General features: G+C 40.1%; 1 protein-coding gene across 1 annotated transcript in view; it reads right to left on the reverse strand.

Moving 5' to 3' along the window:
* The window catches only part of LOC128636591 (complement C4-B-like), a 216,847-nt gene that overhangs the window by 173,915 nt on the left and 16,998 nt on the right, over positions 1 to 25,934 (reverse strand). Inside the window, 7 exon segments of the mRNA XM_053689585.1 lie at positions 3,941 to 3,973; positions 3,975 to 4,050; positions 4,052 to 4,132; positions 5,827 to 5,944; positions 6,710 to 6,818; positions 13,732 to 13,827; positions 22,402 to 22,556. Coding sequence (XP_053545560.1) covers positions 3,941 to 3,973; positions 3,975 to 4,050; positions 4,052 to 4,132; positions 5,827 to 5,944; positions 6,710 to 6,818; positions 13,732 to 13,827; positions 22,402 to 22,556 — 668 coding nt within the window.

Here is a 25,934-nt window from a genome sequence, read left to right on the forward strand (position 1 = left end):
GTTGTCATGACAATCAATACAAACAACAGCTGGAGGAATAGCTACCAAAAGTTTACAGCAGATACACTTAGCTTTGGTAGATCCAGCACTAGACAGCGATTTTCCTGTAGTATCTTCTGACTCAGATGCAACGTGAGACATCTTGCAATATGTAAGAGAAAAAACAACATATTAAAGCAAAATTGATCAAATTCCTTAAATGACAGTTTCAGGAATGGGAAAAAATGCAAAGAACAAGCTTCTAGCAACCAGAAGCAATGAAAAATGAGACTTAAATAATGTGGAGACAAAGCGACGCCCATATTTTTTCGCGCCAAATAAGACGCCCACATTATTTGGCGCCTAAATGCTTTTGGCGCCAAAAATGACGCCACATCCGGAACGCCGACATATTTGGCGCAAAAAACGTCAAAAAATGACGCAACTTCCGCGACACGTATGACGCCGGAAACAGAAAAGATTTTTTGCGCCAAAAAAGTCCGCGCCAAGAATGACGCAATAAAATGAAGCATTTTCAGCCCCCGCGAGCCTAACAGCCCACAGGGAAAAAGTCAAATTTTTAAGGTAAGAAAAAATGATTGATCAAATGCATTATCCCAAATATGAAACTGACTGTCTGAAAATAAGGAATGTTTGAACATTCTGAGTCAAGGCAAATAAATGTTTGAATACATATATTTAGAACTTTATAAACAAAGTGCCCAACCATAGCTTAGAGTGTCACAGAAAATAAGACTTACTTACCCCAGGACACTCATCTACATGTTTGTAGAAAGCCAAACCAGTACTGAAACGAGAATCAGCAGAGGTAATGGTATATATAAGAGTATATCGTCGATCTGAAAAGGGAGGTAAGAGATGAATCTCTACGACCGATAACAGAGAACCTATGAAATAGACCCCGTAGAAGGAGATCACTGCATTCAAATAGGCAATACTCTCCTCACATCCCTCTGACATTCACTGCACGCTGAGAGGAAAACGGGGCTCCAACCTGCTGCGGAGCGCATATCAACGTAGAATCTAGCACAAACTTACTTCACCACCTCCATAGGAGGCAAAGTTTGTAAAAACTGATTTGTGGGTGTGGTGAGGGGTGTATTTGTAGGCATTTTGAGGTTTGGGAAACTTTGCCCCTCCTGGTAGGAATGTATATCCCATACGTCACTAGCTCATGGACTCTTGCTAATTACATGAAAGAAATACTGTTTTTTTTTCATAGGTTAGTTTTTATTTAATTTAAAATAGTTATGTTGCAAATTTAATTTAAAATTAGGTGGGTGTTAGGTTTAGGGGTTAGTAGTTTAATTTAGTGTGTTGCGATGTTGGGGGCCGGTGGTTTAGGGGTTAATAGGTTTAGTTTATTAATAGCTCTATGGGCGGCCGGCGAATTAGGGGTTAATAGGTTCATTTAGTGTCAGGGCGGCAGATTAGGGATTAGTTGTTTTATTTAGTGTTGTGGATGTCAGGGGGGCGCATTAGGGGTATTTAGACTAGGGGTCAGGGGTGTATTAAGGCATAGGCCAACAAGGCCGGTGCCTAGGGCAGCAGATTTTTAAGGGCAGCAGAATTTTGAGTCCCTACGGCCACTCTACTGAACTCAGGGCCGGGTGGCTAAATCAACCAATTACTAATTGGTTAAATGGCTGGCCCGGCTATTGCTATCCTGTGGGATTGTATGTGGGTGCACATGACGTGGTGACAGTGGAGGCGGAGCTCACTTGCTCAGCCTGGCCTGGACTGAGAGGGAATGCGGTATTCTTCTCTGGCTCCACCGCGTGATTGAGACCCACACAGACTACACAGTGCAGTGTGCACTACAATGTGACCACTGTGAAACAGCATATGCCTTTCTCCCTTCAATACATCTTCATTAGGCATTAAAATACTTAAAGGGACACTGAACCAATTTTTTCTTTCGTGATTCAGACAGAGCATGAAATTTTAAGCAACTTTCTAATTTACTCCTTATTATCAAATTTTCCTTCATTCTCTTGGTATCTTTATTTGAAAATGCAAGAATGTAAGTTTAGATGCCGGCCCATTTTTGGTGAACAACCTGGGTTGTCCTTGCTGATTGGTGGATAAATTCATCCACCAATACAAAAAGTGCTGTCCAGAGTACTGAAACAAAAAAAAAGCTTAGATGCCTTCTTTTTCAAATAAAGATAGCAAGAGAACAAAGAAAAATTGATAATAGGAGTAAATTAGAAAGTTGCTTAAAATTGCATGCTCTATCTGAATCACAAAAGAAAAATTTGGGTTCAGTGTCCCTTTAAACGGATTAGTCACTAGATACTTGTACATTTACTGTTTGTCTATCTGTCATACATGCAAAGAAAAAGTACTTTTAAAGGCCAGTTTGTAATATTCATTACATATTTATCCAAGCAGATATTTTGCTTAAATAACTGCCAATCACCAAAGAAGATGTGTAAGGTTAAACAACTACCTACTGACAAACTATCATACAGTGAAGGATATTTTTTTCTGATGATAAACAACTACCTACTGACAAACTATCATACAGTGAAGGATATTTTTTCTGATATAAACAACTACCTACTGACAAACTATCATACAGTGAAGGATATTTTTTCTGAATAAACAACTACCTACTGACAAACTATCATACCAGTGAAGGATATTTTTTCTGATATAAACAACTACCTACTGACAAGACTATCCTACAGTGAAGGAATATTTTTTCTGATATAAACAACTACCCTACTGACAAACTATCATACAGTGAAGGATATTTTTTCTGAAATAAACATTTAATCATCTGACTTGCAAAATAATGTCTTAAAAAATAAATAAATATATATATATATATATATATATATGTATATATGCGTGTGTGTGTGTGTGTGACCAGAGTGAATGCAAGCCTCGGTGAACATCTACTTAAAAGACATTTTTTTTTAAATTTTTTACACCCTGCCCAAAAATATTATGTCTAGAAAAGGCCTTAAAACCTGGGGTGTGGGTTGGGGGCAGCAGAATTTTGAGTGCCTAGGGCAGCACAAAACCTAATACGCCCCTTCTAGGGATTTATGTTAGGGGTGTTAGGTTTTTACATAATTTCTTTTCGCCATAGACATCAATGGGGGGGTTGCATCATAGCGAATCGCCATTCCGCAAATCGCAGGTTTTAGTTTCTCTCCCATTGATGTCTATGGGGGGAAAGCGTGCATGAGCACGTAAAGTCAGGCCTGGGTTTTATGCGGTATAGAGCTTTGCACCATATCGCACAACAAAAGAAAGTTTTCTCAGTAACTTGTAATGGCAGCACTATGGAAAGTGAGATACAACTCTTTTTTTGCGTTATTTACGCACCCCGGTTTAGCGCACAACTTGTAATCTTGCCCATATTGTTCTTCACATAGAAAATAATGTACGTTTTATTAGTAAATACATATTTCTATATATATATCTGATACTGTTTCTTTTAAAATACATATCTATACCTATCTTTCTGTATAAATAGATACTCAGGTATAGCTATAGTATAGATACATAGAAATATGTATTTTCAGTTTGCACGCTCCATTGAAGTCTATGGGGAAATCCGTTATCCGTGATCGCAACTTTGGAAAGTCTATCTTTATTCGCACGTTGGCTTTTGCTCGCGCTCAAACTTTTTACTTTCAACTTGTAATATGAGCACAACCCGTAGCACGCAAAAAGCACCGTCTAGTGAAGTTAATGCTCGAGCAGGATCGCAAAATAACGCCCACTAGTAATGTAGACCGCAGCCACTCCTGGGGGGTGGTGGCTCTTGGCAATACATAGCATTATACAGCTCCTCTCTATAACACTAATACAACAGGAGGTACCTCATGGGGGTGGGACCATCAGTGATACATTGTATTTATACATTGGTTTTGTTAGAAGCTTCTAGCAGTTAAGGCACAGCTATCACGCTATATGTTCTTACCTCAGGGTAATGAATCAGGAAGGCTACTGTCCAGTGATAGTAAAGATGCTGTTGTTTCTGTGCCTCCAACAAACAGGTCAACTACTGACATATGAAGATGATCTTCTGAAACTCTGTCTCGCCAATATCTCCCCTGGCTTTATCTCGCAAGTATCGTATCATCCGTCTATGATATCTTCCTCAGACTCGCTTGTATTAGGTCAGGGGCCTGGAGGGAGAGAACAAATTATTTGGTTTATTATAGGATTAAAAGGGGTTTGCTAAGAGGCCACTGAAAAAGCAATCTGGATATTTGATATCTCTTAAAAAAGTTTCTTGTGAAAATGTGATTAAGTTATAATAAATTAAAATATATTAAGTCCTTACAAAGATTTTAAAAAAAAATTTATGTAGTGAAAATTCCTATCTCGCTTTGAGTGAAGATGTCTTCTTAAGAATTAATGTTGAAAGCATGGTGTTTATAAAATAAAATATACCTGATTCTCAAAATGTATATGGTAATAAGGACAATATTCCTTTTAATATGTAATTCAAATAAAAAAAACCAAAAGTGATCTAGTGAGTAATTTCGTGACTAATTATATAGGGGAATTTGCTAACTGAAACGTGAGGGTAGTGTAGGTGTCAAGGTGATGTCCTAGTGAATTAGTATATGTGGAATGCTGGCCTAAAATACAGGTGAACTGTCGATATCAGTTGTGTTATGTAAATGCGAAAATGCTAATATAAAAAAAGCAATTGGAATATAACCGTTATTTGATTAAGTATAAAAATTCACCAGAGTGAATGCAAGCTTATACAAAGGTACTGTGATCTAACTATACTTTAGGAATACTGAAGAAAAATTGGCAGCATGACTTTAAAGGAGGTTTTATCTTGGACAAATTTGGTCGTCTTTAAAGTCCTCTGGTTAACAACAGTTATATAAAAGAACACCTCCGGAAAACTCAGGGGTATCTTTGTTATTTTTACTATTATTAGCTGGTGGCCTTTATAGAATTAGTCGGAACCTATGTTGTTCAGTTTTATCTATTGATTATCTGTTGCTTAGTTTTTATCTATTGATTTATCAGCTGTTTTTAGCGCTAATTCATTTTTAGTATATCTTAACACCGGTGTTATTTTATTTATAATATACTTTTATTAATTTCTTTTTTTATTTGACTAAAGATTACATGAAGTTTGTTATATATTGTTCAATATACATACTCAATAAATTAGTGAATTTTATACTTAATCAAAGAACGGTTATATTCCATTTGCTTTTTTTATATTAGCATTTTCACATTTTACATAAACACAACTGATATCGACAGTTCCACCTGTATTTTTAGGCAAACATTCCACATATACTAATTCACTGGACATCACCTTGGACACTACACTACCCTCACGCTTCAGTTAGCAAAGTTCCCCTAAATAATTAGTCACGAAATTACTCACATAGATCACTTTTGTTTTTTTTTATTTGAATACATATTAAAAGGAATATTGTCCTTATTACCATTATCACATTTGAGAATCATTCATATTTTATTTTATAAACACCATGCTTCAACATTACTTCTTAAAGAAGACATCTTCACTCAAGCGAGATAGGAATTTTCACTACATAAAAATTTTTTTGAAAATCTTTGTAAGGACTTAGTATATTTTAATTTATTATACTTAATCACATTTTCACAAGAAACTTTTTTAAGAGATATCAAATATCCAGATTGCTTTTCAGCGCCCTTACCACACACAATCCATTTTTTTCTATAACTTATGATGTAGTCATTTGGTGAGAAGACTACACTAGTGAAGGAGGCTAGATCTGGAGTGAGGCATATTGTTCAATATCTTTTCCTTATCAGATTTGCTAAGAGCCACTCTGGTGGATTAATCTAGTTAGATGTATATAATAGTGACCCACCTTGTGCTTCTCCCAGCTGATGACTCACAAGGAATCTCTTTGCTTTGAAGTCTCTATAAGGCGATTTAGCGCTTTGTTTGGAAATTTCTAAGAAAAAAAGGTGGAGGAAAGATAGACAGCATTACTCATAGCTCTCTTCTGTCACTGGGTACCCTGAAGGGGGGGGGGGGTAGACTTATAGCTTCCTTCTGTCTGTGTCACTCTGTCACCCCACAGGGGAGGGTCAGACTCAATATCTCCCTTCTGTCTGTGTCACTGTGTCACCTACAGGGGGAGGGACAGACTTATAGCTTTCTTCTGTCCGTGTCAATCTGTCACCCCACAGGGGGAGGGACAGATTTCATATCTCCCTTCTGTCTCTGTATCAATGTTTCACCCTGTAGGGTGAGGGGCACAGGCTCATATCTCCCTTCTGTCTGTGTCACTTTGTCACCTGCAGGAGGATGGAAAGACATATCTTTCTTCTCTCTGTGTCTCCCCCACAGGGGGAAGGGCTAGACTCATAGCTCCCTTCTGTCTGTGTCACTCTGTAGGGAGAGGCACAGACTCATAGCTCCATTCTGTCTGTGTCACCTGCAGGGGGAGGGACAGACTCATAGCTCCCCTTATGTCTGTGTCACTGTGACACCTGCAGGGGGAGGGACAGACTCATAGCTCTTTCTGTCTGTGTCACCTGCAGGGGGAGGGACAGAGTTATAGCTCCCTTCTGTCTGTTTCACTGTGTCACCCTGCGGGGGACGGGACAGCCTCATAGCTCCCTTCTGTCTGTGTCACTGTGTCAACCTGCAGGGGGATGGGACATATTCATAGCTCCATTTCCTCTTTGTAAACTCACAACATGAGTTCTCTTCCCCGCAATAGGGGGATGAAGTCCAAAATGGTGACAGCAGGAGACTCCCAAAATTTGATAACATTAACAACACATTTGTGAATTTCTTGGAACTTCGGGTCATGACAGTCATACTAAGAAAAAAAAGTGCATGAGAATGGGGGTAACTGGAGAGGGAAGAGAGAGAGATTGAGAGAAAAAACTTGAGGGGAGGAGAGTCCACGGCTTCATTCATTACTACTGGTGAATTAAGAATCTGGCACCAGAGGATGGCAAAGACACCCCAGCCAAAGGCCTTAAATACCTCCCCCACTCCCATTCTGCAGAGGGAACCAGGAACAGTAGGAAAATATCAGGGTATAAAAAGGTGCGAGAAGATGGATTAAAATTTAGGTCCGCCCCACGAGATACGGGCGGGAGCGGTGGACTCTCCTCCCCCTCGATGGAAATGTTATTATCAGGTAAGCATATTTATGTTTTCCATCTAAAGGGGAGGAGAATCCACGGCTCCATTTATTACCAATGGGAACATATACCCAAGCTCTAGAGGACACTGAATGAACCGGAGGGCAAAAGGCTGACCCCTAGTCTGAGGGCACCACAGCCTGCAAAACCTTTCTCCCCAAAAAACAGCTTCCGCCAACACAAAAACGTCAAATTTGTAAACCTTGTAAAAGTGTGTAAAGAGGACCAGGTAAGCCACCTTACAAATTTGCTCCATAAAGGCCTCATTCTTGAAGGCCCAAGACAAAAGCCACAGCTCTAGTTGAATGAGCCGTGATACTCTGAGGTAGGCTTATGTCCCACCTGTCTCATAAGCCAAGGTGAATCACAGCTCCTCAACCAAAAAGACAAAGAAGAAGCAGAGGCCCTTTGCCCCTTGTGCATGCCAGAGTACACCACAAAAAAAGAGAGGTAGACTGTCTGAAATCCTTTCTAGGACAGAATCTGAATGTCAATGGATGCATAGGTTCAAACGGAAACCCTCTGCAAAACCTTAAGGACTAAGTTTAAGCTCCAAGGCGGAGCCAGCTGTCGAAAACAGGCCTGATTCTAGACAGAGCCTGAACAAAAGATTGGATGTCAGGGAGCTCAGCAAGTCTCCTATACAACAAAACTTATAATGCCGAAATCTGTCCTTCAAGGAACTAGCAGCAAGACCCTTCTCCAAACCATCTCTGGAGAAAGGCCAAAATCCTGGATACCTTCACTCTATGCCAAGGATATCCATGCTTCTCACACCAGGACAAGTAAATCCTCCACACTTATGGTAGATGCGAAGATGGACCAGGCTTCCTTGCCTAAATTAGAGTATCAATCACACTCTCAGAAAAGCCTCTCTTGGGCTAGGACAAGTGTTCAATCCCACGCAGTCACCCTCAGAGATCTAGATTTCGATGTTGAAAAGGGCCTGTGACAGCAGATCCCTGTGACAGGGTAACCTCCACGGCAGAGAGGATGACATCCCCACCAGATCCGCAAATCACGTCCTCCGCGGCCATGAAAGGAGCAATCAGAATGGCCGAGGCCCGCTCCTGTTTGATGCGTACTACTACTCGAGGTAGAAGTGGGCAGAGGTGGAAAATGTAAGCTAGGCTGAATCCCCATGGAACCACTAAAGACATCTATCAGTTCTTCCTGGGGATACCTGGACCTCGACCCCGTAACGAGGTAGCTTGCAATTGAGTCTGACGCCATGAGATCTATCTATGGCGTTCCCCATTTGTGACCAAATCTCTGCAAACACCTCGGAGTGAAGAGGACCATTCACCCCAGATGGAAGGATTGTCTGCTGAGAAAGTCTGCTTCCTAGTTGTCCACACCTGGTATGTGAATCGCTGAGAGCGAGCAGTCGTGGGACTCCACCCTCTCCAGAATCTGAGGACACCCTCCCTCATGGCGAGGAAGCTCCTCGTACCCCCCTGATGGTTTATGTAAGCCACCAAGGTAATGTTGTCAGTCTGGAATCTGAGGCAACTAAACCGACTCCAGAGAAGGCCATGCCTTCAAAGCATTGTAAATTGCTTGTAGTTCTAGGATGTTGATCGGAAGGAGAGACTCCTCCCCTGGACCACTTTCCTAGTGCCATCCTGGCACCCCAAACAGCTCCCCATCCTGTCAGACTGGCATCCGAGATCACAATCTCCCAGGACGGTCTCAATAAAGATGTCCCCATGGACAGTTGCTAAGGACGGATTCCACCAAGAGAGAAGGTTCTAAGTCTGAGCATCTCTATGGAATATCTGCTGTGATAGATCTGAATGATCGCTGTTCACTGTCCTCAACATGCACAATTGAAGAGGTCCTAGGATGGAATAGTACCCTAAACCCCATTCTGCTAGGGGGTACTGGTACGATGACCCCGAAAGAGGCGAGATCTCTCACACACTCTAGAAAGGCCTCTCTCTTCTCTGGGTCTTGAAGACAGGTTTGACAGGAGGAATCTGCCCTCGGTGGATGGGATCTGAACCGTATCCTGTAACCTTGGGAGACAACCTCTAGAACCCCAAGGGTCCTGAACGTCCTGCAACCATGCGTCTGAGAATTGAGGATAATCTGCCCCCTACGTGATCCGGAGACCGGTCGGGGGCCGCCCCTTCATGACAATTTTTTCTCGGCGGGCTTCTTGTTCTGCCTTAGGCTTGTTCCAAGATTGAGCCAGCTTCCAAGATCCCTTGGACCTTATCCACTTTCGCAGGAGGCTGCTGGCGCTGGGCCTTGTCCACACAAAAGGGACGAAAAGTAGATCCCTTGAGCTTAGCCTTCTTATCCTGCAGTAGGAAAGCTCCCTAGCCTCCCGTAACCATGGATATGATCGAATCCAATCCTGGACTGAACAGGATCGTTCCTTGAAAGGCAGAGACAACAGCCTTGACTTGGAGGTCATGTCCGCAGACCAAGATTTTAGCCACAGAGCCCTGCGTGCTAAAAAGAAAAACCTGCCACCATTAGCAATTAGGTGAATAACTTGCATATTAGCATCACAGATGAAAGAATTGGCTTCCTTTGGTGCCTTAATATTCTCCTGTATCTCATCAAGAGATGTCTCCCCCTTCGACCATTTCACACAGGGATTCACACCAATATGTTGCAGCTCCGGCAACTGCCGCTGCGGGCTGAAAAACCAAAAATCCGTGTGCTGAAACATCTTTCTCAACATGTTTTCCAGCTTTTTATCCATGGGCTCTTTAAACGACGAAACTATCCTCGAGGGGAATAGTTGTCGGCTTCGCTAGCGTAGAGATAGACCCATCCACCTTGGGAATGATCCCCCACAGCTCAAGCTGAGAGTCTGGAACAGGGGAACAGTTTTTTAAAGAAGAAGAAGGGGAAAAGGGCGAACCTAATAGCTCCCATTCATTTCTTAATAATATTTGCCATCTTAAACGGAACCGGGAAAATCTGAGGCCACTACCCCTGTCCTCATATACCTTGTAAAGCTTAGGAATCGCAGGTTCCTCCAGGATCTTAGGTTCCAGAACCTCCAGAGTAGCAAGCACCTGCCGCAGCAGAAACTCAAATTTTCCATCCTAAACCTATAACCAGGCTCCTCCGCAGCCGGGAGGTTTAGATGACACGGACCTCCGACCCAGAAGGGGCCTCCTCCGAGACTCAGAGAGGGCCACGTCTTCGTATAGAGCATTTGGATCTTCCATCGGCGAGGAAAACCCTGGGCCAGGCCCGTCATGATACACCCTACGCTTGCGCTTAGCAGAACGTGGTAAGGCATGGAACACTTTGAAAACCGCCGATTTCAGTTGGTCTGCAAAGTCTGACGGCCAACGAATCTCTCCCGAAGAGTAACGGTTGAACCCCGGAGAGCTGCATGTGCAATCGGCAATGAATGCAGGGAACGCACCTCACGGGACAAAGAACCCTCAGAGGTGGACGGCTCAGTAGTACTAGACATCCGTTTATATTTAGATGTTGTGACTTTATCAAGGCATGTGGAACATAGTTGAGCAGGCTGATCTACCAGAACCTCCTCAGGAATAAGACTTTGTTAAAGAGGGAGAGCCCTCTAACGTGTCAGAGTCCTCCATAGCTTGTGCTGTTGTTAGACTAACTTAATTTACAAAAAGGGGCACCTTTATACTGCCAATGGTCGGGGCACTCACCACCTCCTAGGACCCGGACTCCAGAAACCGTTTATGTCCCCTGCATCACAGATCAACAGAGAAGGAGAGATAGCCACACCCAGTCACATGGCATGCCTTGCAGGACCGCCCCTGCACTAGGGAAATGCGCCAAAAAATGGCCATGGAATATTCCCGCAAGTAACACTGAAAGTTCCACACATTGCCAGAGCCTCATCTCACACATAACGCAGCAATGACACAATAAACAATATCATGTATAACCTCCCCTGTTCAATAATCCCCTTTCCAGGAATATTAACCCTTGATTCTGTAAAGATAAAAAGGCGCCACATTGTAACCCTGTCTTCTATGTTATCATATTAATAAAAAATGAAACGATCTTGCAAGAATCTACGCCGTGGAACAGGAACACGGCCCTTTAAGTGTAACAGGTTAGTAGCCTCGCTGCTTACATGGACTTTGAGTGTAGAAAGCAGGCAGCGAAACTCGTCAACACTGATTGCTTGTGGAGCTGTTTAATATGAGTCGGGATGGTTTCGCAGAAAGACTCTCCCTGCATCTGCGGACTCTAACTTTCGCCCAGGCTCTCACTGAGAGGCTGACAGGACTACTTAGAACGCCAGTCCCAATGCGAAGAGTACTACCCTCCATAAGAGACTACTCCGAAACTCCGGCACTTCTCTGCCATCCTCCAGTGATGAAAGGCAAAGAATGACTGGGGGATGAGGGAAGTGGGGGAGGTATTTAAGCCTTTGGCTGGGTCGTCTTTGCCTCCTCCTGGTGGCCAGGTTCTTAATTCCCAATAGTAATGAATGAAACCATGGACTCTCCTCCCCTTTAGATGGAAATACCCCTTTCCATAGCTTTTGCCCTTACCCTAGAACTAACCTTAAACATAGGCCTAAACCCAGCCCTAACTTAGCTCTAACCTTACTTTCTAAACCTTACAATAGCCCTCTCACCCCAACTTTATCTCCCACAACTAACCCTAATTTTATTTTCTACAATGAATCCTAGCCCTAACTATAGCTATAACCCTAAAGTGTACTCTGCACTCCAAGCACAATCCATAATGTATAAAAAGTTCCATAAAGTGTTCATTTTAAAATCATTAAAAATATGAGAACCCACATACAAAATATTAAAAACAAGAAACTTGAGTGCACACAGACATTTAATCTATATTCCTAACCTTATGTCCTGAAACTAATCCTAATCATATTTCCTACACCTAACCTTAGCAATATTTCCTACAACTAACCTTAGCCATATTTCCTACAACTAACCCTAACAATATTTCCTAAACCTTAATCCTAACCATATTTCCTACACCTTATCCTAACCATATTTCCTACACCTAACCCTAAACATAACCTTATCTATTAAGACTAATCCTAAGAGTATTTCCTACACCTCACCCTAACCATATTTTCTAAACCTTATCCTAACCATATTTCCTAAACTTTATCCTAACCATATTTCCTACACCTAACCATAGACATAACCTTCTCTTCTACAACTAACCCTGAGTATTTCCCTACACTCACCCTAACCATATTTCCTACACCTAACCCAAGCCGTAACCCTTTATAATGATACCTTTATCATTATACCTAACTCTAGCCTTTACTCTAGACCTAAACCTTAGCCCTAGTCCAAGAGAGGGCCACAACTTATCATTGGGGGTTCCTTTTTCTTCTTCTCAACTATTTGATGATAGGAGATAGGCTTAAGTTATTTCTTTAAAAAAATGGAGGTTTATTATATTTTATACTATACAAGCATGTCCTTAGGGTCTTCGTGTATCTTGAGAATGTGTTTCACCCTCTTGATATGTAATCATCTTTATTTTTATAAGTAAACGTAAAGGTCTGAAAATGTTGTTTTTATTTTGTCTTTATGGTTAACAATGTTATTATATGTTGTACTGTACAGGCATGCTCTTAAGGATTTCATATATTCTGAAAATGAGTTATTTGATTAAAAAAAAGTTGTCTAATGCTGGTTAATTAAAGCAAGCACCTCAGGGGTGGGGACAGCAGACTATTAGTATGAGTAAATTGCTTTGTGGGTAAGTACTGGGCATGTCACAGAGTTAAGGTAATCCAATGGCATGCTGGGTAATTTGGGTTGTGGCTAAACATTTTAGAGCAGCACTGAATAACATCACTTTCTGATTGCAATCCTATTACAATTGGGATAGTATAAAATAAATTCACTAACATTAATCAAAATGACAAATAATTACACTTATTGTACTCTGTTTACCCAATCCACAAATCATCACTCTTTACAAAATCACTTGATATATAGGGGTCGATTTATTAAGCAGCGGATGCTGCATTGAAGCCCCATCGTTTCTGGTCCACCAGAAACGGAAATTAAGAAGCAGCGGTTGTAAGACCGCCGCTCCTTAACTTCTCTGCCATCTTTTGGTTGCGGACCTGAAATCATCCCAATCCGATCGGGATGATAGACGGCCCTTTCTCCACCAGTGAGCAGGGGGCGGGATTGCAAAAGCATTTTACTAGAAATGCTTGTGCAATGTTACATTTAGCAAGGCCAAGCGGACATGATTCGCTACAGAGATCCGCTTGGCTCGACCATTAATAAATCTACCCTCTAGTCCGTTTTTATCTATCTGCAATTTTTTTTTACCATGAATCAGTGTCATTGTGCACCTTACTAACGTACCCGGCTGGAATTTGGTGACCCTTTAAAAATAATGAGAGTGGGGCTCTTAAATATATAAAACACAAATAAATGTAAAAATGAAGTATGTCAAAAATATAATGAAAATAATATATAAACACAAATAAATGTAAAAATGAAGTATGTCAAAAATATAATGAAAATAATAATAATGAAATTAAATAAAATAGAGAAAATAAATAAACTAGAAAGTTATAAAGAGAGAAATGCGCGTGAGCTATCGTCTCGTACTCACTGTAGAGCCAAATGTCAGTATTGCAATAACTCTACAAGTTCGCAGAGAGAAATCTTCTGAAATATCCACGGGGGATCCAACTTTGTGAAGATAATCCTTAACAGTCAGAGAAAAAAATGTACAGAAACATTAAATTCTGGGTATTTTTTTAAGTCACTGCATCAAGTAGTTGGTATTTTAAAAAATATAATCTTCCCGTAATAAATAAAAAAAATATTTTTTAAGCTAGTGAAGTTTTGTTCCTGCCCACCAATAGAGCTGTAGTACTTGACCTTTCAAGACAATGAGAAACCAGTCCCTAGGGATGAGCTATTTACAAACATTATTTTCCTTTTTAGTTTCAAAGTTAATTTACACAGCTTAAACTTCATCTTTTTTAAAGGGGCAGTAAACTTACAAACTAATGTTATAGTGCAGAATTATATAACATTAGCTTAGTGGCAGATGTATACATTAACCCCTTAATGACCGGACCATTTTTCAATTTTCTTACCGTTAATGACAATGGCTATTTTTTTAATTTCTGCAGTGTTTGTGTTTAGCTGTAATTTTCCTCTTACTCATTTACTGTACCCACACATATTATATACCGTTTTTCTCGCCATTAAATGGACTTTCTAAAGATACCATTTTTTTCATCACATCTTATAATTTAATATAAAAAATATATAAAATATGAGGAAAAAATGAAAAAAAAACACACTTTTTCTAACTTTGACCTCCAAAATCTGTTACACATCTACAACCACCAAAAAACACCCATGCTAATAGTTTCTAAATTTTGTCCTGAGTTTAGAATACCCAATGGTTACATGTTGTTTGCTTTTTTGCAAGTTATAGGGCAATAAGTACAAAGTAGAACTTTGCTATTTCCAAACCACTTTTTTCAAAATTAGCGCTAGTTACATTGGAACACTGATATCTGTCCGGAATCCCTGAATATCCCTTGACATGTTATATATTTTTTTTTTAGAAGACAACCCAAAGTATTGATTTATGCCCATTTTGGTATATTTCATGCCACCATTTCACTGCCAAATGCGAGCAAATAAAAAAAATTGTTCACTTTATCACAAATTTTGTCACAAACTTTAGGTTTCTCACTGAAATTATTTACAACCGTTTGTGCAATTATGGCACAAATGGTTGTAAATGCTTCTCTGGGATCCCCTTTGTTCAGAAATAGCAGACATATATGGCTTGGCGTTGCTTTTTGGTAATTAGAAGGCCGCTAAATGCAGCTGCGCACCACACGTGTATTATGCCCAGCAGTGAAGGGGTTAATTAGGGATCTTGTAGGGACCTTGAAGGGTTAATTTTAGCTTTAGTGTAGTGTAGTAGACAACCCAAAGTATTGATTTTGGTATATTTCATGCACCATTTCACCGCCAAATGCGAGCAAATAAAAAAAAAAGTGACATTTTTCACAATTTTAGGTTTCTCACTTAAATTATTACAAACAGCTTGTGCAATTATGGCACAAATGGTTTGTAAATGCTTCTCTGGGATCTCCTTTGTTCAGAAATAGCAGACATATATGGCTTTGGCGTTGCTTTTTGGCAATTAGGAGAGCCGCTAAATGCTGCTCGCGCACCACACTTGTATTAAGCCCAGCAGTGAAGGGGTTAATTAGGTAGCTTGTAGAGAGCTTGCAGGGTAATTTTAGCTTTAGTGTAGAGATTAGCCTCCCACCTGACACATCCCACCCCCTGATCCCTCCCAGACAGCTCTCTTCCCTCCCCCACCCCACAATTGTCCCGCCATCTTAAGTACTGGCAGAAAGTCTGCCGAGTACTAAAATAAAAGGTGTTTTTTTTTGTTTGTTTTTTTAATTATTCAGCTGTGATGGACCCCTGCCTTAACCCCCAACCTCCCTGATCCCCCCCAACACCTCTCTAACCCTCCCCACCTACCGATTTGCCACCATCTTGGGTACTGGCAGCTGTCTGCCAGTACCCGGTTTTCCCCCAAAAAATAAAGTGGTTTTTTTTTACTTTTAAATATTTTTTTCATTTTTTCTGTAGTGTAGCTGCCCCCCCCCCTAGTACCCCCACCCCCCTAACCCTACTAGATCGTATTATTATTAAAAAATTTTTACAGTTTGCTGCCCCCCCCTCCCTCTTAACAAAATTCATTGGTGGCAGTGATTGCTGCGCGCGCGCGCACACACACACACACACGCACGCGCGCGCGCACGCAGGCCCCCGCACGCTCCCGGCACCCGGAGTGCACAATAGCGATGGCCGCCCACCCTCCTCCCTGTAAGCTCCCACCCACCAACGAACGGCCCCATCGCTACCGGTGCAGAGAGGGCCACAGAGTGGCTCTCTCTGCATTGGATGCTTTTTAAATGGTATTGCAGGATGCCTCAATATCGAGGCATCACTGCAATACCCTGAGAGCTGCTGGAAGCGATTGCGATCGCTCCAGCACTCTCTTAGACAACTGACGTACCAGGTACGTCCATTGTCACTAACTGCTTGTTAATGCATGACGTACCTGGTACGTCAGTTGTCATTAAGGGGTTAAAGGATTTTTATTTAAAAGTTCATTTTTCCAGAACGCTACTCCTTGTTCTACTGAGGGGGTCTGGTTTTTCCTCAGCGGATCGTGGCAACACTGTCTAGTCACAGCGTGCCCGGTCACGCCATTAAACTAAATGTAGCCACCTGTTGAACGAAATGTTGACATATTTTGCTGTAAAAAATACTTTCTAAACTTGTGTCTCTGTTACTGACACAATGAAAATTGAGATGTAAAATTATATGTGCAAATTTATTCTCTGTACACTTGTTCGAAAATTCAATAAAAACAGTTGATTTAAACTAAATGTAGCTGGCTCCCGCTCTGTTCTAGTAGCAGGAGCGAGCTACATTCAGTTTAACGATGCGACCGGGCACGCTGTGACTAGACAGTGTTGCCGAGATGCGCTTAGGAAAAAACAGACCCGCTCAGTAGAGCAAGAAGCGGCGTTCTGGAAAAATGAACTTTTAAATAAAAATCCTCTGCAATCCTTTAATGTATACGCCTGCCACTAGTTTACTGCCCCTTTAATGCAATAAATATATTTTACTTGTATATTTGCTGCTCTTTCTTATGCAGTTATTTTTCATTATGTTAAATAAGGCTCAAGCAAACTAACTCACGCTGAAACATAGGGGTTTCTTAATTTCCAGAATCCCTTCAGGAAGAGTGTAGGGTGGCCACTTTTACCTTTTAACAGCCATGCTCATTTGCATAAATTTGCATAAACAATTTTACAGCATCAATTAGAAACTAAAGCTGCTTTGACTGATTTTAAATTATCTTTAGTTTATAAAAAGATTCTAACACACTTAGGAGAACTTTGACTTTGATAGCATCTTTATTTCTATATTTAAAATTTATTTTCAACTTTGATCTGAACCTTAAAAATGATGGCTACTTTGGTGAAATACTGGCTGGGTGACAACCGTAGAAGAGCGACACAGTGGGAGATAACTGATGAATTGAGTAAGGAAGAGAAAAAGAAAATAAAAAATGGAGAGAAAATAGATGAGGCATGGGGAGAGGTAGAAGAAATAGGATAGAAAAGAAATATAAAGAAATTGCTTGTTCTATCTGTATCATGAAAGAAAAATCTTGGGTTTCATGTCCCTTTAATAACTACTAATTTATTTATTGTAAAGTGATATCTGTTGTGAATATTATATTTATATTACCAGATGTGCTAGGGTGTGTGAGAGGAATAAGAGACAGCTTTTAAAATATAAAATAAAGGGAGCCATTAACAGATGGACACCTAGATTACGAGTTTTGCGGTAACAGGGGTGCGGTGCTAACGAGCAGTTTTCCCACACCGCTCACCTACAGACAGCGCTGGTATTACGGGTTTTTACAAACCCGGCATTAGCCGCAGAAAAGTGAGCGGAGAGCAAAATTTAGCTCCACATCTCACCTCAATACCAGCGCTGCTTAAGTCAGCGGTGAGCTGGCAAAACGTGCTTGTGCACGATTTCCCCATAGGAATCAATGGGGGAGAGCCGGCTGAAAAAAAAACCTAACACCTGCAAAAAAGCAGCGTTCAGCTCTTAACGCAGCCCCATTGATTCCTATGGGGAAATAAAAGTTATGTCTACACCTAACACCCTAACATGAACCCGAGTCTAAACACCCCTAATCTTACACTTACTAACCCCTAATCCGCCGCCCCCAACATCGCCGACACCTGCATTTTATTATTAACCCCTAATCCGCCGCCCCCAACATCGCCGACACCTGCATTTTATTATTAACCCCTAATCTGCCGCTCCGGACACCGCCGCCACCTACATTATACTTATGAACCCCTGATCTGCTGCCCCCAACGTCGCCGACACCTACATTATATTTATTAACCCCTAATCTGCCGCCCCCAATGTCGCCGCCACCTACCTACACTTATTAACCCCTAATCTGCTGCCCCCCAACATCGCCGTCACTATAATAAAGTTATTAACCCCTAAACCTAAGTCTAAACCCTAACACCCCCCTAACTTAAATATAATTTTAATACATTTAAATAAAACATACTATCATTAACTAAATTATTCCTATTTAAAACTAAATACTTACCTATAAAATAAACCCTAAGATAGCTACACTATAACTAATAGTTACATTGTAGCTAGCTTAGGATTTATTTTTATTTTACAGGCAAGTTTGTATTTATTTTAACTAGGTACAATAGTTATTAAATAGTTATTAACTGTACACCTAACACTACACTATAATTAAATTAATTACCTTAACTAAATACAATCAAATACAATTTAAAAAAAATATCTAAAGTACAAAAAAAAAACTAAATTACAGAAAATAATAAAATATTACAAGTTTTTTTAAACTAATTACACCTAATCTAATCCCCCTAATAAAATAAAAAAGCCCCCCAAAACAATAAAAAGCCCTACCCTACACTAAATTACAAATAGCCCTTAAAAGGGCCTTTTGCGGGGCATTGCCCCAAAGTAATCAGCTCTTTTACCTGTAAAAAAAAATACAATACCCCCCCAACATTAAAACCCACCACCCACACACCCAACCCTACTCTAAAACCCACCCAATCCCCCCTTAATAAAACCTAACACTAACCCCTTGAAGATCACCCTACCTTGAGAAGTCTTCACCCAACCGGGCCGAAGTCGTCAACGAAGCCGGCAGAAGTGGTCCTCCAGACTTGCAGAAGTCTTCATCGAAGCCAGGAAGAAGAGGTCCTCCAGACGGGCATAAGTATTCATCCAGGCGGCATCTTCTGTCTTCATCCATCCGGCGCGGAGCGGGTCCATCTTCCAGACATCCGACGCGGAGCATCCTCTTCAAAATAAGTCCAACTGAAGAATGAAGGTTCCTTTAAATGACGTCATCCAAGATGGCGTCCCTTAAATTCCGATTGGCTGATAGAATTCTATCAGCCAATCGGAATTAAGGTTAAAAATTGAAGTTCAATCCTATTGGCTGATCCAATCAGCCAATAGGATTGAGCTGGCATTCTATTGGCTGATTGGGTCAGCCAATAGAATGCAAGCTCAATCCTATTGGCTGATTGCATCAGCCAATAGGATTTTTTCTACCTTAATTCCGATTGGCTGATAGAATTCTATCAGCCAATAGGAATTCAAGGGACGCCATCTTGGATGACGTCATTTAAAGGAACCTTCATTCTTCAGTTGGACTTCGTTTGAAGAGGATGCTCCGCGTCAGATGTCTTGAAGATGGAGCCGCTCCGCGCCGGATGGATGAAGACAGAAGATGCCGCCTGGATGAAGACTTCTGCCCGTCTAGAGGACCTCTTCTTCCCGGCTTGGATGAAGACTTCTGCCCGTCTGGAGGGACCACTTCGCCCGGCTTCGTTGAGGACTTCGGCCGGTTGGGTGAAGACTTCTCAAGGTAGGGTGATCTTCAAGGGGTTAGTGTTAGGTTTTATTAAGAGGGAGTTGGGTGGGTTTTAGAGTAGGGTTGGGTGTGTGGGTGGTGGGTTTTAATGTTGGGGAGGGGTATTGTACTTTTTTTACAGGTAAAAGAGCTGATTACTTTGGGGCAATGCCCCGCAAAAGGCCCTTTTAAGGGCTATTTGTAATTTAGGGTAGGGATTTTTATTATTTTGGGGGGCTATTTTATTTTATTAGGGGGATTAGATTAGGTGTAATTAGTTTAAAAAACTTGTAATTATTTTATTATTTTCTGTAATTTAGTGGGGGTTTTTCGTACTTTAGATAATTTTTTTAAATTGTATTTAATTGTATTTAGTTAAGGTAATTAATTTAATTATAGTGTAGTGTTAGGTGTAATTGTAACTTAGGTTAGGATTTATTTTACAGGTAAATTTGACTTTATTTTAACTAGGTAGCTATTAAATAGTTAATAACTATTGTACCTAGTTAAAATAAATACAAAGTTGCCTATAAAATAAAAATAAGCCCGAAGCTAGATACAATGTAACTATTAGTTATATTGTAGCTATCTTAGGGTTTATTTTACAGGTATTTAGTTTTAAATAGGAATTATTTAGTGAATTGTAGTAATTTTATTTAGATTTATTTAAATTATATTTAAGTTAGGGGGGTGTTAGGGTTAGACTTAGATTTAGGGGTTAATAACTTTAATATAGTTGCGGCGACTTTGTGGGCTGCAGATTAGGGATTAATAAATGTAGGTAGGTGTCGGCGATGTTAGGGATGGCAGATTAGGGGTTAATAAAATTAAACTAGTGTTTGAGATGCGGGAGTGCGGCGGTTTAGGGGTTAATGTATTTTTTATAGTGGCGGCGATGTCCGGTTCGGCAGATTAGGGGTTAAAAATTGTATTTTAGTGTTTGCGATGTGGGGGGCCTCGGTTTAGGGGTTAATAGGTAGTTTATGGGTGTTAGTGTACTTTTTAGCACTTTAGTTAAGAGTTTTATGCTACGGCGTTAGCCCATAAAACTCTTAACTACTGACTTTTAAATGCGGTATCAGTCTTGACAGGAGAGGCTGTACCGCTCACTTTTGGTTAGACTCATAATACCAGCGTTATGCAAGTCCCATAGAAAATATAGGATACGGAATTGACGTAAGTGGATTTGCGGTATTTTCGAGTCTGACCAAAAAAGTGAGCAGTACACCTGTACATGCAAGACTCGTAATACCAGTGGGCGTTAAAAAGCAGCATTAGGACCTCTTAACGCTGCTTTTTAACCCTAACGCACAACTCGTAATCTAGCCGGGAGTCTTCTGCCTAACAAACGTAAAAGTTACCGGTTATGACGGGTAGGAATTACAGCAGATTATGCCTGGTATATACTGTTATCTGTGTGTTTTCAGCATTATTGCATGTGAGGTTCTTATTAAAATGATATGAAACCCAAATGTTTTCCTTAAAGGGACATAATACTCATATGCTAAATCACTTGAAACTGATGCAGTATAACTGTAAAAAGCTGACAGGAAAATATCACCTGAATATCTCTATGTAAAAAAGGAAGATATTTTACCTCACAATTTCCTCAGCTCACCAGAGTAAGCGCTGTGTAAAAAAAAATTATACTCAGCTGCTGTCCAGCTGCAGGTAAAAAAAAATAAAAAAAAATGAAGAAATGAACAGCAGCCAATCAGCATCAGCAGTGCTGAGGTCATGAATTCTTTTACTGTGATCTCATGAGATTTCACTTAACTCTCATGAGATTTCATAGTAAACTTCCTTACACTGAATAGGGAAATAAGATGAGTGTGCACGAAAGCTCGCTCCTTCCGCTGTCCCGGGACAGACATACTGATTTGCTGCTTAGAAGTCCTTTACAATGGGATGTGGCTACTGAGGAACTTTTGAGGTAAAATATCTTTCTTTTTTACATAGAGATGTTCAGGTGATATTTTCTAGTCAGCTTTTTACAGCTATGCTGCATCACTTTCAAGTGTTAAAACATTTGGGTATTATGGTCCTTTAATGATTCAGATAGAGCAGTAATTTTAAACAACTTTCTAATTGACTCCTATTATCATTTTTTCTTAGTTCTCTTGGTATCTTTACTTGAAAAAGCAGGAGTGTAAGCTTAGGAGCCAGCCCTTTAGTTCAGCACCTAGGTAGAGCTTGCTGATTGGTGGCTAAATGTAGCCAAAAGTGGGAGCTATTATTTTCATTATTTCATTTAAATTAATGGTGTGAAATGCTACAACAAAAAACCCAGACTAATAATTCATCTTTTTCATTTTGAGTATGTTGTGTGTTATCGATAAAGTGACCCTTATTTTTATTATTCCTCAGTTCTGGTCATTGCCAACACCAAGATCGTTTTACAGCATTTTATTATTGCACTATTGATCGCTTATAACTGTATTTGAATTTGCATGGGTTAAAATCAGAGCAGCAATGCACTACTGGAAGATAGCTAAATAGCATATCTGGTGAGGCAGTGGCATGAGCATATGCGTGCAGCCACCAATCAGCAGCCAGCTCCCATTAGTGCATTGCTGCTCCTGATCCTACCTAAGTATGCTTTTCAACAAAGAATATCAAGAGAACGGAGAACATTTGATATTAGAAGTAAATTGAAAAATGTCTTACAATTGCATGCTCCATCTGAACCATGACCTTTAATTTGCTTCCCTATCCCTTTAAACTCACCTACCCACAAACCACTCACCTGTCTGTTACACTTTCTATCCATATTCTTACCTGGCACAGCTTTCGGGCTTCTCCACACAACAAGTCATTAAGGTCCCTGCGCATGCGTCCCTGAAGGGCGGAGTGAGTAAGTCGTCTCTGTACCTTCCATGCGGGGGTGTAATCTCCCAGAGACAAGTCCTTGCCCCCCATGGATATAAGATCCCCTGTGCAGAAGAACACAAGAGACTCATCTGCAAATCAGTGGTGTAGACTGGGTCTATTTCCTCTGTCATATACATGTTTTATTAGAGGCCTATGAATTAAAGGGACATTCCAAAGCAAAAATAAAAGGGTCTTATTTGTTAGAGCATGCCGCTTTTGCTTTAGGATTCCTTGCTAACTAAGGAGTTGATTGCAATTGTTCTGAGTTTTCTTTTTAATATTGGAAAAAAACGGGAGTGGAAATATTTTTTTTCTATTAAAGGGACATAAACCCCCACATTTTTATTTTGTGGTTTAGATAGAACATACAATTTTAAACAACTTTCTAATATACTTATATTATCAAATTGTCTCTGTTTTCTTCTTATCCTTTGTTGAAAAGCAGGGATGCAAGCTCAGGAATGTGCCCGTGTCTGCAGCATTATATGGTAGCAGTTTTGCAACAATGTTATACATTAGCAGCAGCACTAGATGGCAGCACAATTTCCTGTCATGTAGTACTAATGTTATACATTAGCAAGAGCACTAGATGGCAGCACAATTTCCTGTCATGTAGTACTAATGTTATACATTAGCAAGATCACTAGAGGGCAGCACTATTTCCTGTCATGTAGTACTAATGTTATGCATTAGCAAGAGCACTAGATGGCAGCACAATTTCCTGTCATGTAGTACTAATGTTATACATTAACAAGAGCACTAGATGGCAGCACTATTTCCTGTCATGTAGTACTAATGTTATACATTAGCAAGATCACTAGAGGGCAGCACTATTTCCTGTCATGTAGTACTAATGTTATACATTAGCAAGAGCACTAGATGGCAGCACAATTTCCTGTCATGTAGTGCTAATGTTATACATTAACAAGAGCACTAGATGACAGCACAATTTCCTGTCATGTAGTGCTAATGTTATACATTAGCAAGAGCACTAGATGGCAGCACTATTTCCTGTCATGTAGTACTAATGTTATACATTAGCAAGAGCACTAGAGGGCAGCACTATTTCCTGTCATGTAGTACTAATGTTATACATTAGCAAGAGCACTAGATGGCAGCACTATTTCCTGTCATGTAGTACTAATGTTATACATTAGCAAGAGCACTAGATGGCAGCACTATTTCCTGTCATGTAGTACTAATGTTATCCATTAGCAAGAGCACTAGATGGCAGCACTATTTCCTGTCATGTAGTACTAATGTTATACATTAGCAAGAGCACTAGAGGCCAGCACTATTTCCTGTGATGTAGTACTAATGTTATAAATTAGCAAGAGCCCTAGAGGGCAGCACTATTTCCTGTCATGTAGTACTAATGTTATACATTAGCAAGAGCACTAGATGGCAGCACTATTTCCTTTCATGTAGTGCTAAAGTTACATACTAGTAAGAGCACTAGATGGCAGCACAATTTCCTGTCATGTAGTACTAATGTTATATATTAGCAAAAGCACTAGATGGCAGCACTATTTCCTGTCATGTAGTGCTAAAGTTATATACTAGTAAGAGCACTAGATGGCAGCACAATTTCCTGTCATGTAGTACTAATGTTATATATTAGTAAGAGCACTAGGTGGCAGCACTATTTCCTGTCAGGTAGTACTAATGTTATACATTAGCAAGAGCACTAGATGGCAGCACTATTTCCTGTCATGTAGTGCTAATGTTATACATTAACAAGAGCACTAGATGGCAGCACTATTTCCTGTCATGTAGTACTAATGTTATACATTTGCAAGAGCACTAGATGGCAGCACTATTTCCTGTCATGTAGTACTAATGTTATACATTAGCAAGAGAACTAGATGGCAGCACTATTTCCTGTCATGTAGTGCTAATGTTATATACTAGTAAGAGCACTAGATGGCAGCACAATTTCCTGTCATGTAGTACTAATGTTATACATTAGCAAGAGCACTAGAGGGCAGCACTATTTCCTGTCATGTAGTACTAATGTTATACATTAGCAAGAGCACTAGAGGGCAGCACTATTTCCTGTCATGTAGTGCTAATGTTATATACTAGTAAGAGCACTAGATGGCAGCACTATTTCCTATCATGTAGTATTAATGTTATACATTAGCAAGAGCACTAGATGGCAGCACTATTTCCTGTCATGTAGTACTAATGTTATACATTAAAAAGAGCACTAGATGGCAGCACTATTTCCTGTCATGTAGTGCTAATGTTATATACTAGTAAGAGCACTAGATGGCAGCACTATTTCCTGTCATGTAGTACTAATGTTATATATTAGCAAGAGCACTAGATGGCAGCACTATTTCCTGTCATGTAGTACTAATGTTATACATTAGCAAGAGCACTAGATGGCAGCACTATTTCCTGTCATGTAGTGCTAATGTTATACATTAACAAGAGCACTAGATGGCAGCACTATTTCCTGTCATGTAGTACTAATGTTATACATTAGCAGGAGCACTAGATGGCAGCACAATTTCCTGTCATGCGCACGCTACCTATCTAGATATCTCTTCAACAAAGAATAACATGAGAACTAAGCAAATTTGATAATAGAAGTAAATTGGGAACTTTGTTTAAAATTAATTCTCTATCTGGATAATGAAAACATTTTGGGTTTCATGTCCCTACAACTAAGTGATCACTTATTACATCTTTTATAACGGGATTTTAACATGTATTATGCTGCATATCATTAAAACAGTCAAGTGACAAGGATTAAAATATAGGCAAAAGTTCCAAACCTCACTGTACAGAACGAGGTTTATCTTTGACGAATTTCATTTAATGTATGAAGATTTTTAATAACATGATTTTTGGGACTTCCGTATACTGTAAAACCCATTTTGATTGACAAGACTGGCAAAGGATTAAATACCAATCACAAATACCCGATTACTGATAGAAATCCCGAGACAAAATTACTGTAACTTAGTTATGAAAATGCGTGTATGAAATAAAAATTAACATTTTAATTGCTAAATCCCATTGCTAGATGTTGTAGTCTTAATTTCCGTTTTCTCCCGTTTTACACAGATCCCGTTTGTTGTACAAGATATCACGTATTGGTTTTCGAATGTTACTTTCGTCTTCAAATGTCCCGCTTCAGATTGAATATCCATATTCAAAATTTCGAATGTAACATTTGATTTAACAAACACTATTCAGAAGTTCAATAGTAGAAGCTGGAGCCTCAGAAAGTGTGCAGATAAAACAAAATGTTTGCTTACCTGATAAATTTCTTTCTTTCTAGATACGGTGAGTCCACAGAGTCATCAATTACTGTTGGGAATAACACTCCTGGCCAGCAGGAGGAGGCAAAGAGCACCACAGCAAAGCTGTTGAGTATCACTTCCCTTCCTAACAACCCTCCAGTCATTCAACCGAAGGTATCAAATTTA

Source organism: Bombina bombina, chromosome 7, assembly GCF_027579735.1.
Source record: "Bombina bombina isolate aBomBom1 chromosome 7, aBomBom1.pri, whole genome shotgun sequence".
In the NCBI taxonomy this organism is placed as follows: Eukaryota; Metazoa; Chordata; class Amphibia; order Anura; family Bombinatoridae; genus Bombina; species Bombina bombina.